Raw genomic sequence first — 15,316 nt, forward strand, 5'->3', positions numbered from 1 at the left:
AGAGCTGCAGAAGATATCATATGACCCCAGTTACGCTCTATCAGTGTCTGAGTTCACTGACCTCCCCAGTGTCCAAGAACGGCTCTCCTCTGTAATGAGCAAAGTGCTAGTGAGGGCCACGGCCCTGACACCAACAGTCACTGGTAAGAAAGTGATCCATTTTTACATTCCACGATCATGATAGGATGCAAATTGAACTGCATTAAAGTGTATTTTACTAAGTTGAGGTCAGCCAGTGTCACTTTGACAAAACAGTTTTGCCAGCATTACTAGAGTGAGTTATTTAAACGTAGATGCTGGCTTTTGTCATCTGACTTTCACACCGGAAACATTTGACACATCAACCTAAATATGTCTGAAATTTTATGTTCCCTAGTGGAGAAAGCGCTACCAGGAAGGGATGTTGTGTTCTTGTTGGATGGATCTGATGGTACTAGAACTGGATTCCCAGCCATGCGAGACTTTGTCCAAAGAGTAGTAGAGACACTCAGTGTGGATGACAACAAAGACCGTGTCTCAGTGGTTCAGTACAGCAGAGATCCAGCTGTCCAGTTCTATCTGAACACATTTAGAACGAAAGGCCAGATCCTTGACACTGTCAGAGGTTTGAGGCACAAAGGGGGAAGACCCCTCAACACTGGAGCAGCTCTCCAGTACTTGACGGATAATGTTTTCACGGCCTCTGCTGGAAGCAGGCGTGTGGAAGGAGTTCCACAGCTCCTAATATTGCTAAGTGGTGGAAGGTCTTCCGACAGTGTTGATGCACCAGCCTCTGCTCTCAAACAGCTGGGTGTCTTGACCTTTGCAATTGGAACCAGGAACTCTGATAGCAGCGAACTGCAGAAGATATCCCACCATCCCAGTTCTGCTCTATCTGTGTCTGAATTCACTGACCTTCCCAGTGTCCAACAGCAATTACAGTCCTCCGTGGAGGCTGTGGTTATTGACGTCACCCCAGAACCACCAACTGTCTTTGGTATGTTAACATGCACGGCCTCTTGCTGGCCCGAAAAGCTACCTGACTTGTTTCACCTAAGCTGAGGCAAAGTAATTAAGTGTGACATTTGTTTAGCTCCAGGTGTGCATCGAAAGAGAGGTGGTGGTGTGCTTTTGCACTGTTTAACAATGAAATAGGCAGTGCTAGGTGATTTAAAAGAAAATATAGTCCACCACTTGATGATTAGTGCGCCAGCGTTGCTTGTGCAAAGGTTTATACTGTTTGTCTTCCTGTCTCTTTTCAGTCGACACTGCCAAAAAGGATATCGTATTCCTTCTGGATGGCTCTGATAGCACAAGGAATGGCTTCCCTGCCATGCGTGATTTTGTTGAAAGTGTGGTGGAGGAACTCAATGTGGGAGAAAACCAAGACCGTGTCTCTGTGGTCCAGTACAGCAGAGATGCAGAGGTCCATTTCGATCTGAAAACATACAAAACACGTGATGATATTTTGGATTTGGTCAGAGGGCTGAGACACAGAGGAGGCAGACCCCTCAACACCGGGGCAGCCCTCCAATATGTCAGGGACAACGTCTTTACAAACTCCTCCGGGAGTAGGCGCCTGCAAGGTGTTCCACAGTTGTTGATCCTGCTAAATGGTGGAAGGTCTTTTGACAATGTGGATACCCCAGCCTCTGCTCTCAAACAGCAGGGCATCTTTGTGATTGGCATTGGAACAAGGAACTCTGATAGTAGAGAGCTGCAGAAGATATCATATGACCCCAGTTACGCTCTATCAGTGTCTGAGTTCACTGACCTCCCCAGTGTCCAAGAACGGCTCTCCTCTGTAATGAGCAAAGTGCTAGTGAGGGCCACGGCCCTGACACCAACAGTCACTGGTAAGAAAGTGATCCATTTTTACATTCCACGATCATGATAGGATGCAAATTGAACTGCATTAAAGTGTATTTTACTAAGTTGAGGTCAGCCAGTGTCACTTTGACAAAACAGTTTTGCCAGCATTACTAGAGTGAGTTATTTAAACGTAGATGCTGGCTTTTGTCATCTGACTTTCACACCGGAAACATTTGACACATCAACCTAAATATGTCTGAAATTTTATGTTCCCTAGTGGAGAAAGCGCTACCAGGAAGGGATGTTGTGTTCTTGTTGGATGGATCTGATGGTACTAGAACTGGATTCCCAGCCATGCGAGACTTTGTCCAAAGAGTAGTAGAGACACTCAGTGTGGATGACAACAAAGACCGTGTCTCAGTGGTTCAGTACAGCAGAGATCCAGCTGTCCAGTTCTATCTGAACACATTTAGAACGAAAGGCCAGATCCTTGACACTGTCAGAGGTTTGAGGCACAAAGGGGGAAGACCCCTCAACACTGGAGCAGCTCTCCAGTACTTGACGGATAATGTTTTCACGGCCTCTGCTGGAAGCAGGCGTGTGGAAGGAGTTCCACAGCTCCTAATATTGCTAAGTGGTGGAAGGTCTTCCGACAGTGTTGATGCACCAGCCTCTGCTCTCAAACAGCTGGGTGTCTTGACCTTTGCAATTGGAACCAGGAACTCTGATAGCAGCGAACTGCAGAAGATATCCCACCATCCCAGTTCTGCTCTATCTGTGTCTGAATTCACTGACCTTCCCAGTGTCCAACAGCAATTACAGTCCTCCGTGGAGGCTGTGGTTATTGACGTCACCCCAGAACCACCAACTGTCTTTGGTATGTTAACATGCACGGCCTCTTGCTGGCCTGAAAAGCTACCTGACTTGTTTCACCTAAGCTGAGGCAAAGTAATTAAGTGTGACATTTGTTTAGCTCCAGGTGTGCATCGAAAGAGAGGTGGTGGTGTGCTTTTGCACTGTTTAACAATGAAATAGGCAGTGCTAGGTGATTTAAAAGAAAATATAGTCCACCACTTGATGATTAGTGCGCCAGCGTTGCTTGTGCAAAGGTTTATACTGTTTGTCTTCCTGTCTCTTTTCAGTCGACACTGCCAAAAAGGATATCGTATTCCTTCTGGATGGCTCTGATAGCACAAGGAATGGCTTCCCTGCCATGCGTGATTTTGTTGAAAGTGTGGTGGAGGAACTCAATGTGGGAGAAAACCAAGACCGTGTCTCTGTGGTCCAGTACAGCAGAGATGCAGAGGTCCATTTCGATCTGAAAACATACAAAACACGTGATGATATTTTGGATTCGGTCAGAGGGCTGAGACACAGAGGAGGCAGACCCCTCAACACCGGGGCAGCCCTCCAATATGTCAGGGACAACGTCTTTACAAACTCCTCCGGGAGTAGGCGCCTGCAAGGTGTTCCACAGTTGTTGATCCTGCTAAATGGTGGAAGGTCTTTTGACAATGTGGATACCCCAGCCTCTGCTCTCAAACAGCAGGGCATCTTTGTGATTGGCATTGGAACAAGGAACTCTGATAGTAGAGAGCTGCAGAAGATATCATATGACCCCAGTTACGCTCTATCAGTGTCTGAGTTCACTGACCTCCCCAGTGTCCAAGAACGGCTCTCCTCTGTAATGAGCAAAGTGCTAGTGAGGGCCACGGCCCTGACACCAACAGTCACTGGTAAGAAAGTGATCCATTTTTACATTCCACGATCATGATAGGATGCAAATTGAACTGCATTAAAGTGTATTTTACTAAGTTGAGGTCAGCCAGTGTCACTTTGACAAAACAGTTTTGCCAGCATTACTAGAGTGAGTTATTTAAACGTAGATGCTGGCTTTTGTCATCTGACTTTCACACCGGAAACATTTGACACATCAACCTAAATATGTCTGAAATTTTATGTTCCCTAGTGGAGAAAGTGCTACCAGGAAAGGATGTTGTGTTCTTGTTGGATGGATCTGATGGTACTAGAACTGGATTCCCAGCCATGCGAGACTTTGTCCAAAGAGTAGTAGAGACACTCAGTGTGGATGACAACAAAGACCGTGTCTCAGTGGTTCAGTACAGCAGAGATCCAGCTGTCCAGTTCTATCTGAACACATTTAGGACAAAAGGCCAGATCCTTGACACTGTCAGAGGTTTGAGGCACAAAGGGGGAAGACCCCTCAACACTGGAGCAGCTCTCCAGTACTTGAAGGATAATGTTTTCACGGCCTCTGCTGGAAGCAGGCGTGTGGAAGGAGTTCCACAGCTCCTAATATTGCTAAGTGGTGGAAGGTCTTCCGACAGTGTTGATGCACCAGCCTCTGCTCTCAAACAGCTGGGTGTCTTGACCTTTGCAATTGGAACCAGGAACTCTGATAGCAGCGAACTGCAGAAGATATCCCACCATCCCAGTTCTGCTCTATCTGTGTCTGAATTCACTGACCTTCCCAGTGTCCAACAGCAATTACAGTCCTCCGTGGAGGCTGTGGTTATTGACGTCACCCCAGAACCACCAACTGTCTTTGGTATGTTAACATGCACGGCCTCTTGCTGGCCTGAAAAGCTACCTGACTTGTTTCACCTAAGCTGAGGCAAAGTAATTAAGTGTGACATTTGTTTAGCTCCAGGTGTGCATCGAAAGAGAGGTGGTGGTGTGCTTTTGCACTGTTTAACAATGAAATAGGCAGTGCTAGGTGATTTAAAAGAAAATATAGTCCACCACTTGATGATTAGTGCGCCAGCGTTGCTTGTGCAAAGGTTTATACTGTTTGTCTTCCTGTCTCTTTTCAGTCGACACTGCCAAAAAGGATATCGTATTCCTTCTGGATGGCTCTGATAGCACAAGGAATGGCTTCCCTGCCATGCGTGATTTTGTTGAAAGTGTGGTGGAGGAACTCAATGTGGGAGAAAACCAAGACCGTGTCTCTGTGGTCCAGTACAGCAGAGATGCAGAGGTCCATTTCGATCTGAAAACATACAAAACACGTGATGATATTTTGGATTCGGTCAGAGGGCTGAGACACAGAGGAGGCAGACCCCTCAACACCGGGGCAGCCCTCCAATATGTCAGGGACAACGTCTTTACAAACTCCTCCGGGAGTAGGCGCCTGCAAGGTGTTCCACAGTTGTTGATCCTGCTAAATGGTGGAAGGTCTTTTGACAATGTGGATACCCCAGCCTCTGCTCTCAAACAGCAGGGCATCTTTGTGATTGGCATTGGAACAAGGAACTCTGATAGTAGAGAGCTGCAGAAGATATCATATGACCCCAGTTACGCTCTATCAGTGTCTGAGTTCACTGACCTCCCCAGTGTCCAAGAACGGCTCTCCTCTGTAATGAGCAAAGTGCTAGTGAGGGCCACGGCCCTGACACCAACAGTCACTGGTAAGAAAGTGATCCATTTTTACATTCCACGATCATGATAGGATGCAAATTGAACTGCATTAAAGTGTATTTTACTAAGTTGAGGTCAGCCAGTGTCACTTTGACAAAACAGTTTTGCCAGCATTACTAGAGTGAGTTATTTAAACGTAGATGCTGGCTTTTGTCATCTGACTTTCACACCGGAAACATTTGACACATCAACCTAAATATGTCTGAAATTTTATGTTCCCTAGTGGAGAAAGCGCTACCAGGAAAGGATGTTGTGTTCTTGTTGGATGGATCTGATGGTACTAGAACTGGATTCCCAGCCATGCGAGACTTTGTCCAAAGAGTAGTAGAGACACTCAGTGTGGATGACAACAAAGACCGTGTCTCAGTGGTTCAGTACAGCAGAGATCCAGCTGTCCAGTTCTATCTGAACACATTTAGGACAAAAGGCCAGATCCTTGACACTGTCAGAGGTTTGAGGCACAAAGGGGGAAGACCCCTCAACACTGGAGCAGCTCTCCAGTACTTGACGGATAATGTTTTCACGGCCTCTGCTGGAAGCAGGCGTGTGGAAGGAGTTCCACAGCTCCTAATATTGCTAAGTGGTGGAAGGTCTTCCGACAGTGTTGATGCACCAGCCTCTGCTCTCAAACAGCTGGGTGTCTTGACCTTTGCAATTGGAACCAGGAACTCTGATAGCAGCGAACTGCAGAAGATATCCCACCATCCCAGTTCTGCTCTATCTGTGTCTGAATTCACTGACCTTCCCAGTGTCCAACAGCAATTACAGTCCTCCGTGGAGGCTGTGGTTATTGACGTCACCCCAGAACCACCAACTGTCTTTGGTATGTTAACATGCACGGCCTCTTGCTGGCCTGAAAAGCTACCTGACTTGTTTCACCTAAGCTGAGGCAAAGTAATTAAGTGTGACATTTGTTTAGCTCCAGGTGTGCATCGAAAGAGAGGTGGTGGTGTGCTTTTGCACTGTTTAACAATGAAATAGGCAGTGCTAGGTGATTTAAAAGAAAATATAGTCCACCACTTGATGATTAGTGCGCCAGCGTTGCTTGTGCAAAGGTTTATACTGTTTGTCTTCCTGTCTCTTTTCAGTCGACACTGCCAAAAAGGATATCGTATTCTTTCTGGATGGCTCTGATAGCACAAGGAATGGCTTCCCTGCCATGCGTGATTTTGTTGAAAGTGTGGTGGAGGAACTCAATGTGGGAGAAAACCAAGACCGTGTCTCTGTGGTCCAGTACAGCAGAGATGCAGAGGTCCATTTCGATCTGAAAACATACAAAACACGTGATGATATTTTGGATTCGGTCAGAGGGCTGAGACACAGAGGAGGCAGACCCCTCAACACCGGGGCAGCCCTCCAATATGTCAGGGACAACGTCTTTACAAACTCCTCCGGGAGTAGGCGCCTGCAAGGTGTTCCACAGTTGTTGATCCTGCTAAATGGTGGAAGGTCTTTTGACAATGTGGATACCCCAGCCTCTGCTCTCAAACAGCAGGGCATCTTTGTGATTGGCATTGGAACAAGGAACTCTGATAGTAGAGAGCTGCAGAAGATATCATATGACCCCAGTTACGCTCTATCAGTGTCTGAGTTCACTGACCTCCCCAGTGTCCAAGAACGGCTCTCCTCTGTAATGAGCAAAGTGCTAGTGAGGGCCACGGCCCTGACACCAACAGTCACTGGTAAGAAAGTGATCCATTTTTACATTCCACGATCAGGATAGGATGCAAATTGAACTGCATTAAAGTGTATTTTACTAAGTTGAGGTCAGCCAGTGTCACTTTGACAAAACAGTTTTGCCAGCATTACTAGAGTGAGCTATTTAAACGTAGATGCTGGCTTTTGTCATCTGACTTTCACACCGGAAACATTTGACACATCAACCTAAATATGTCTGAAATTTTATGTTCCCTAGTGGAGAAAGCGCTACCAGGAAAGGATGTTGTGTTCTTGTTGGATGGATCTGATGGTACTAGAACTGGATTCCCAGCCATGCGAGACTTTGTCCAAAGAGTAGTAGAGACACTCAGTGTGGATGACAACAAAGACCGTGTCTCAGTGGTTCAGTACAGCAGAGATCCAGCTGTCCAGTTCTATCTGAACACATTTAGAACGAAAGGCCAGATCCTTGACACTGTCAGAGGTTTGAGGCACAAAGGGGGAAGACCCCTCAACACTGGAGCAGCTCTCCAGTACTTGACGGATAATGTTTTCACGGCCTCTGCTGGAAGCAGGCGTGTGGAAGGAGTTCCACAGCTCCTAATATTGCTAAGTGGTGGAAGGTCTTCCGACAGTGTTGATGCACCAGCCTCTGCTCTCAAACAGCTGGGTGTCTTGACCTTTGCAATTGGAACCAGGAACTCTGATAGCAGCGAACTGCAGAAGATATCCCACCATCCCAGTTCTGCTCTATCTGTGTCTGAATTCACTGACCTTCCCAGTGTCCAACAGCAATTACAGTCCTCCGTGGAGGCTGTGGTTATTGACGTCACCCCAGAACCACCAACTGTCTTTGGTATGTTAACATGCACGGCCTCTTGCTGGCCTGAAAAGCTACCTGACTTGTTTCACCTAAGCTGAGGCAAAGTAATTAAGTGTGACATTTGTTTAGCTCCAGGTGTGCATCGAAAGAGAGGTGGTGGTGTGCTTTTGCACTGTTTAACAATGAAATAGGCAGTGCTAGGTGATTTAAAAGAAAATATAGTCCACCACTTGATGATTAGTGCGCCAGCGTTGCTTGTGCAAAGGTTTATACTGTTTGTCTTCCTGTCTCTTTTCAGTCGACACTGCCAAAAAGGATATCGTATTCCTTCTGGATGGCTCTGATAGCACAAGGAATGGCTTCCCTGCCATGCGTGATTTTGTTGAAAGTGTGGTGGAGGAACTCAATGTGGGAGAAAACCAAGACCGTGTCTCTGTGGTCCAGTACAGCAGAGATGCAGAGGTCCATTTCGATCTGAAAACATACAAAACACGTGATGATATTTTGGATTCGGTCAGAGGGCTGAGACACAGAGGAGGCAGACCCCTCAACACCGGGGCAGCCCTCCAATATGTCAGGGACAACGTCTTTACAAACTCCTCCGGGAGTAGGCGCCTGCAAGGTGTTCCACAGTTGTTGATCCTGCTAAATGGTGGAAGGTCTTTTGACAATGTGGATACCCCAGCCTCTGCTCTCAAACAGCAGGGCATCTTTGTGATTGGCATTGGAACAAGGAACTCTGATAGTAGAGAGCTGCAGAAGATATCATATGACCCCAGTTACGCTCTATCAGTGTCTGAGTTCACTGACCTCCCCAGTGTCCAAGAACGGCTCTCCTCTGTAATGAGCAAAGTGCTAGTGAGGGCCACGGCCCTGACACCAACAGTCACTGGTAAGAAAGTGATCCATTTTTACATTCCACGATCATGATAGGATGCAAATTGAACTGCATTAAAGTGTATTTTACTAAGTTGAGGTCAGCCAGTGTCACTTTGACAAAACAGTTTTGCCAGCATTACTAGAGTGAGTTATTTAAACGTAGATGCTGGCTTTTGTCATCTGACTTTCACACCGGAAACATTTGACACATCAACCTAAATATGTCTGAAATTTTATGTTCCCTAGTGGAGAAAGCGCTACCAGGAAGGGATGTTGTGTTCTTGTTGGATGGATCTGATGGTACTAGAACTGGATTCCCAGCCATGCGAGACTTTGTCCAAAGAGTAGTAGAGACACTCAGTGTGGATGACAACAAAGACCGTGTCTCAGTGGTTCAGTACAGCAGAGATCCAGCTGTCCAGTTCTATCTGAACACATTTAGAACGAAAGGCCAGATCCTTGACACTGTCAGAGGTTTGAGGCACAAAGGGGGAAGACCCCTCAACACTGGAGCAGCTCTCCAGTACTTGACGGATAATGTTTTCACGGCCTCTGCTGGAAGCAGGCGTGTGGAAGGAGTTCCACAGCTCCTAATATTGCTAAGTGGTGGAAGGTCTTCCGACAGTGTTGATGCACCAGCCTCTGCTCTCAAACAGCTGGGTGTCTTGACCTTTGCAATTGGAACCAGGAACTCTGATAGCAGCGAACTGCAGAAGATATCCCACCATCCCAGTTCTGCTCTATCTGTGTCTGAATTCACTGACCTTCCCAGTGTCCAACAGCAATTACAGTCCTCCGTGGAGGCTGTGGTTATTGACGTCACCCCAGAACCACCAACTGTCTTTGGTATGTTAACATGCACGGCCTCTTGCTGGCCTGAAAAGCTACCTGACTTGTTTCACCTAAGCTGAGGCAAAGTAATTAAGTGTGACATTTGTTTAGCTCCAGGTGTGCATCGAAAGAGAGGTGGTGGTGTGCTTTTGCACTGTTTAACAATGAAATAGGCAGTGCTAGGTGATTTAAAAGAAAATATAGTCCACCACTTGATGATTAGTGCGCCAGCGTTGCTTGTGCAAAGGTTTATACTGTTTGTCTTCCTGTCTCTTTTCAGTCGACACTGCCAAAAAGGATATCGTATTCCTTCTGGATGGCTCTGATAGCACAAGGAATGGCTTCCCTGCCATGCGTGATTTTGTTGAAAGTGTGGTGGAGGAACTCAATGTGGGAGAAAACCAAGACCGTGTCTCTGTGGTCCAGTACAGCAGAGATGCAGAGGTCCATTTCGATCTGAAAACATACAAAACACGTGATGATATTTTGGATTCGGTCAGAGGGCTGAGACACAGAGGAGGCAGACCCCTCAACACCGGGGCAGCCCTCCAATATGTCAGGGACAACGTCTTTACAAACTCCTCCGGGAGTAGGCGCCTGCAAGGTGTTCCACAGTTGTTGATCCTGCTAAATGGTGGAAGGTCTTTTGACAATGTGGATACCCCAGCCTCTGCTCTCAAACAGCAGGGCATCTTTGTGATTGGCATTGGAACAAGGAACTCTGATAGTAGAGAGCTGCAGAAGATATCATATGACCCCAGTTACGCTCTATCAGTGTCTGAGTTCACTGACCTCCCCAGTGTCCAAGAACGGCTCTCCTCTGTAATGAGCAAAGTGCTAGTGAGGGCCACGGCCCTGACACCAACAGTCACTGGTAAGAAAGTGATCCATTTTTACATTCCACGATCATGATAGGATGCAAATTGAACTGCATTAAAGTGTATTTTACTAAGTTGAGGTCAGCCAGTGTCACTTTGACAAAACAGTTTTGCCAGCATTACTAGAGTGAGTTATTTAAACGTAGATGCTGGCTTTTGTCATCTGACTTTCACACCGGAAACATTTGACACATCAACCTAAATATGTCTGAAATTTTATGTTCCCTAGTGGAGAAAGCGCTACCAGGAAGGGATGTTGTGTTCTTGTTGGATGGATCTGATGGTACTAGAACTGGATTCCCAGCCATGCGAGACTTTGTCCAAAGAGTAGTAGAGACACTCAGTGTGGATGACAACAAAGACCGTGTCTCAGTGGTTCAGTACAGCAGAGATCCAGCTGTCCAGTTCTATCTGAACACATTTAGAACGAAAGGCCAGATCCTTGACACTGTCAGAGGTTTGAGGCACAAAGGGGGAAGACCCCTCAACACTGGAGCAGCTCTCCAGTACTTGACGGATAATGTTTTCACGGCCTCTGCTGGAAGCAGGCGTGTGGAAGGAGTTCCACAGCTCCTAATATTGCTAAGTGGTGGAAGGTCTTCCGACAGTGTTGATGCACCAGCCTCTGCTCTCAAACAGCTGGGTGTCTTGACCTTTGCAATTGGAACCAGGAACTCTGATAGCAGCGAACTGCAGAAGATATCCCACCATCCCAGTTCTGCTCTATCTGTGTCTGAATTCACTGACCTTCCCAGTGTCCAACAGCAATTACAGTCCTCCGTGGAGGCTGTGGTTATTGACGTCACCCCAGAACCACCAACTGTCTTTGGTATGTTAACATGCACGGCCTCTTGCTGGCCTGAAAAGCTACCTGACTTGTTTCACCTAAGCTGAGGCAAAGTAATTAAGTGTGACATTTGTTTAGCTCCAGGTGTGCATCGAAAGAGAGGTGGTGGTGTGCTTTTGCACTGTTTAACAATGAAATAGGCAGTGCTAGGTGATTTAAAAGAAAATATAGTCCACCACTTGATGATTAGTGCGCCAGCGTTGCTTGTGCAAAGGTTTATACTGTTTGTCTTCCTGTCTCTTTTCAGTCGACACTGCCAAAAAGGATATCGTATTCCTTCTGGATGGCTCTGATAGCACAAGGAATGGCTTCCCTGCCATGCGTGATTTTGTTGAAAGTGTGGTGGAGGAACTCAATGTGGGAGAAAACCAAGACCGTGTCTCTGTGGTCCAGTACAGCAGAGATGCAGAGGTCCATTTCGATCTGAAAACATACAAAACACGTGATGATATTTTGGATTCGGTCAGAGGGCTGAGACACAGAGGAGGCAGACCCCTCAACACCGGGGCAGCCCTCCAATATGTCAGGGACAACGTCTTTACAAACTCCTCCGGGAGTAGGCGCCTGCAAGGTGTTCCACAGTTGTTGATCCTGCTAAATGGTGGAAGGTCTTTTGACAATGTGGATACCCCAGCCTCTGCTCTCAAACAGCAGGGCATCTTTGTGATTGGCATTGGAACAAGGAACTCTGATAGTAGAGAGCTGCAGAAGATATCATATGACCCCAGTTACGCTCTATCAGTGTCTGAGTTCACTGACCTCCCCAGTGTCCAAGAACGGCTCTCCTCTGTAATGAGCAAAGTGCTAGTGAGGGCCACGGCCCTGACACCAACAGTCACTGGTAAGAAAGTGATCCATTTTTACATTCCACGATCATGATAGGATGCAAATTGAACTGCATTAAAGTGTATTTTACTAAGTTGAGGTCAGCCAGTGTCACTTTGACAAAACAGTTTTGCCAGCATTACTAGAGTGAGTTATTTAAACGTAGATGCTGGCTTTTGTCATCTGACTTTCACACCGGAAACATTTGACACATCAACCTAAATATGTCTGAAATTTTATGTTCCCTAGTGGAGAAAGCGCTACCAGGAAAGGATGTTGTGTTCTTGTTGGATGGATCTGATGGTACTAGAACTGGATTCCCAGCCATGCGAGACTTTGTCCAAAGAGTAGTAGAGACACTCAGTGTGGATGACAACAAAGACCGTGTCTCAGTGGTTCAGTACAGCAGAGATCCAGCTGTCCAGTTCTATCTGAACACATTTAGGACAAAAGGCCAGATCCTTGACACTGTCAGAGGTTTGAGGCACAAAGGGGGAAGACCCCTCAACACTGGAGCAGCTCTCCAGTACTTGACGGATAATGTTTTCACGGCCTCTGCTGGAAGCAGGCGTGTGGAAGGAGTTCCACAGCTCCTAATATTGCTAAGTGGTGGAAGGTCTTCCGACAGTGTTGATGCACCAGCCTCTGCTCTCAAACAGCTGGGTGTCTTGACCTTTGCAATTGGAACCAGGAACTCTGATAGCAGCGAACTGCAGAAGATATCCCACCATCCCAGTTCTGCTCTATCTGTGTCTGAATTCACTGACCTTCCCAGTGTCCAACAGCAATTACAGTCCTCCGTGGAGGCTGTGGTTATTGACGTCACCCCAGAACCACCAACTGTCTTTGGTATGTTAACATGCACGGCCTCTTGCTGGCCTGAAAAGCTACCTGACTTGTTTCACCTAAGCTGAGGCAAAGTAATTAAGTGTGACATTTGTTTAGCTCCAGGTGTGCATCGAAAGAGAGGTGGTGGTGTGCTTTTGCACTGTTTAACAATGAAATAGGCAGTGCTAGGTGATTTAAAAGAAAATATAGTCCACCACTTGATGATTAGTGCGCCAGCGTTGCTTGTGCAAAGGTTTATACTGTTTGTCTTCCTGTCTCTTTTCAGTCGACACTGCCAAAAAGGATATTGTATTCCTTCTGGATGGCTCTGATAGCACAAGGAATGGCTTCCCTGCCATGCGTGATTTTGTTGAAAGTGTGGTGGAGGAACTCAATGTGGGAGAAAACCAAGACCGTGTCTCTGTGGTCCAGTACAGCAGAGATGCAGAGGTCCATTTCGATCTGAAAACATACAAAACACGTGATGATATTTTGGATTCGGTCAGAGGGCTGAGACACAGAGGAGGCAGACCCCTCAACACCGGGGCAGCCCTCCAATATGTCAGGGACAACGTCTTTACAAACTCCTCCGGGAGTAGGCGCCTGCAAGGTGTTCCACAGTTGTTGATCCTGCTAAATGGTGGAAGGTCTTTTGACAATGTGGATACCCCAGCCTCTGCTCTCAAACAGCAGGGCATCTTTGTGATTGGCATTGGAACAAGGAACTCTGATAGTAGAGAGCTGCAGAAGATATCATATGACCCCAGTTACGCTCTATCAGTGTCTGAGTTCACTGACCTCCCCAGTGTCCAAGAACGGCTCTCCTCTGTAATGAGCAAAGTGCTAGTGAGGGCCACGGCCCTGACACCAACAGTCACTGGTAAGAAAGTGATCCATTTTTACATTCCACGATCATGATAGGATGCAAATTGAACTGCATTAAAGTGTATTTTACTAAGTTGAGGTCAGCCAGTGTCACTTTGACAAAACAGTTTTGCCAGCATTACTAGAGTGAGTTATTTAAACGTAGATGCTGGCTTTTGTCATCTGACTTTCACACCGGAAACATTTGACACATCAACCTAAATATGTCTGAAATTTTATGTTCCCTAGTGGAGAAAGTGCTACCAGGAAAGGATGTTGTGTTCTTGTTGGATGGATCTGATGGTACTAGAACTGGATTCCCAGCCATGCGAGACTTTGTCCAAAGAGTAGTAGAGACACTCAGTGTGGATGACAACAAAGACCGTGTCTCAGTGGTTCAGTACAGCAGAGATCCAGCTGTCCAGTTCTATCTGAACACATTTAGGACAAAAGGCCAGATCCTTGACACTGTCAGAGGTTTGAGGCACAAAGGGGGAAGACCCCTCAACACTGGAGCAGCTCTCCAGTACTTGACGGATAATGTTTTCACGGCCTCTGCTGGAAGCAGGCGTGTGGAAGGAGTTCCACAGCTCCTAATATTGCTAAGTGGTGGAAGGTCTTCCGACAGTGTTGATGCACCAGCCTCTGCTCTCAAACAGCTGGGTGTCTTGACCTTTGCAATTGGAACCAGGAACTCTGATAGCAGCGAACTGCAGAGGATATCCCACCATCCCAGTTCTGCTCTATCTGTGTCTGAATTCACTGACCTTCCCAGTGTCCAACAGCAATTACAGTCCTCCGTGGAGGCTGTGGTTATTGACGTCACCCCAGAACCACCAACTGTCTTTGGTATGTTATCATGCACGGCCTCTTGCTGGCCTGAAAAGCTACCTGACTTGTTTCACCTAAGCTGAGGCAAAGTAATTAAGTGTGACATTTGTTTAGCTCCAGGTGTGCATCGAAAGAGAGGTGGTGGTGTGCTTTTGCACTGTTTAACAATGAAATAGGCAGTGCTAGGTGATTTAAAAGAAAATATAGTCCACCACTTGATGATTAGTGCGCCAGCGTTGCTTGTGCAAAGGTTTATACTGTTTGTCTTCCTGTCTCTTTTCAGTCGACACTGCCAAAAAGGATATCGTATTCCTTCTGGATGGCTCTGATAGCACAAGGAATGGCTTCCCTGCCATGCGTGATTTTGTTGAAAGTGTGGTGGAGGAACTCAATGTGGGAGAAAACCAAGACCGTGTCTCTGTGGTCCAGTACAGCAGAGATGCAGAGGTCCATTTCGATCTGAAAACATACAAAACACGTGATGATATTTTGGATTCGGTCAGAGGGCTGAGACACAGAGGAGGCAGACCCCTCAACACCGGGGCAGCCCTCCAATATGTCAGGGACAACGTCTTTACAAACTCCTCCGGGAGTAGGCGCCTGCAAGGTGTTCCACAGTTGTTGATCCTGCTAAATGGTGGAAGGTCTTTTGACAATGTGGATACCCCAGCCTCTGCTCTCAAACAGCAGGGCATCTTTGTGATTGGCATTGGAACAAGGAACTCTGATAGTAGAGAGCTGCAGAAGATATCATATGACCCCAGTTACGCTCTATCAGTGTCTGAGTTCACTGACCTCCCCAGTGTCCAAGAACGGCTCTCC

General features: G+C 46.8%; 3 protein-coding genes across 3 annotated transcripts in view; all 3 read left to right on the top strand.

The window, feature by feature from the left end:
* Window positions 1–13,555, top strand: part of LOC139292560 (collagen alpha-1(XII) chain-like) — a gene marked incomplete at its 3' end in the record, with an annotated part of 61,124 nt that extends 47,569 nt beyond the window's left edge. Inside the window, exon 2 of the mRNA XM_070914921.1 lies at window positions 13,103–13,555. Coding sequence (XP_070771022.1) covers window positions 13,103–13,555 — 453 coding nt within the window. The remainder of the gene's footprint in view (window positions 1–13,102) is intronic.
* col6a3 (collagen, type VI, alpha 3) overlaps window positions 1–15,316 on the top strand; it is a 108,488-nt gene that overhangs the window by 70,193 nt on the left and 22,979 nt on the right. The gene's annotated exons all lie outside the window — the stretch shown is intronic.
* LOC139292048 (collagen alpha-3(VI) chain-like) lies at window positions 14,792–15,307 on the top strand (the record flags this gene model as incomplete). The annotated part of the gene is made up of 1 exon (XM_070914181.1): window positions 14,792–15,307. A coding segment is annotated over one exon (516 nt), but the record flags the coding sequence as incomplete, so codon positions are not given.

The sequence above is a fragment of the Enoplosus armatus genome, chromosome 11 (assembly GCF_043641665.1).
Source record: "Enoplosus armatus isolate fEnoArm2 chromosome 11, fEnoArm2.hap1, whole genome shotgun sequence".
NCBI lineage: Eukaryota > Metazoa > Chordata > Actinopteri > Centrarchiformes > Enoplosidae > Enoplosus > Enoplosus armatus.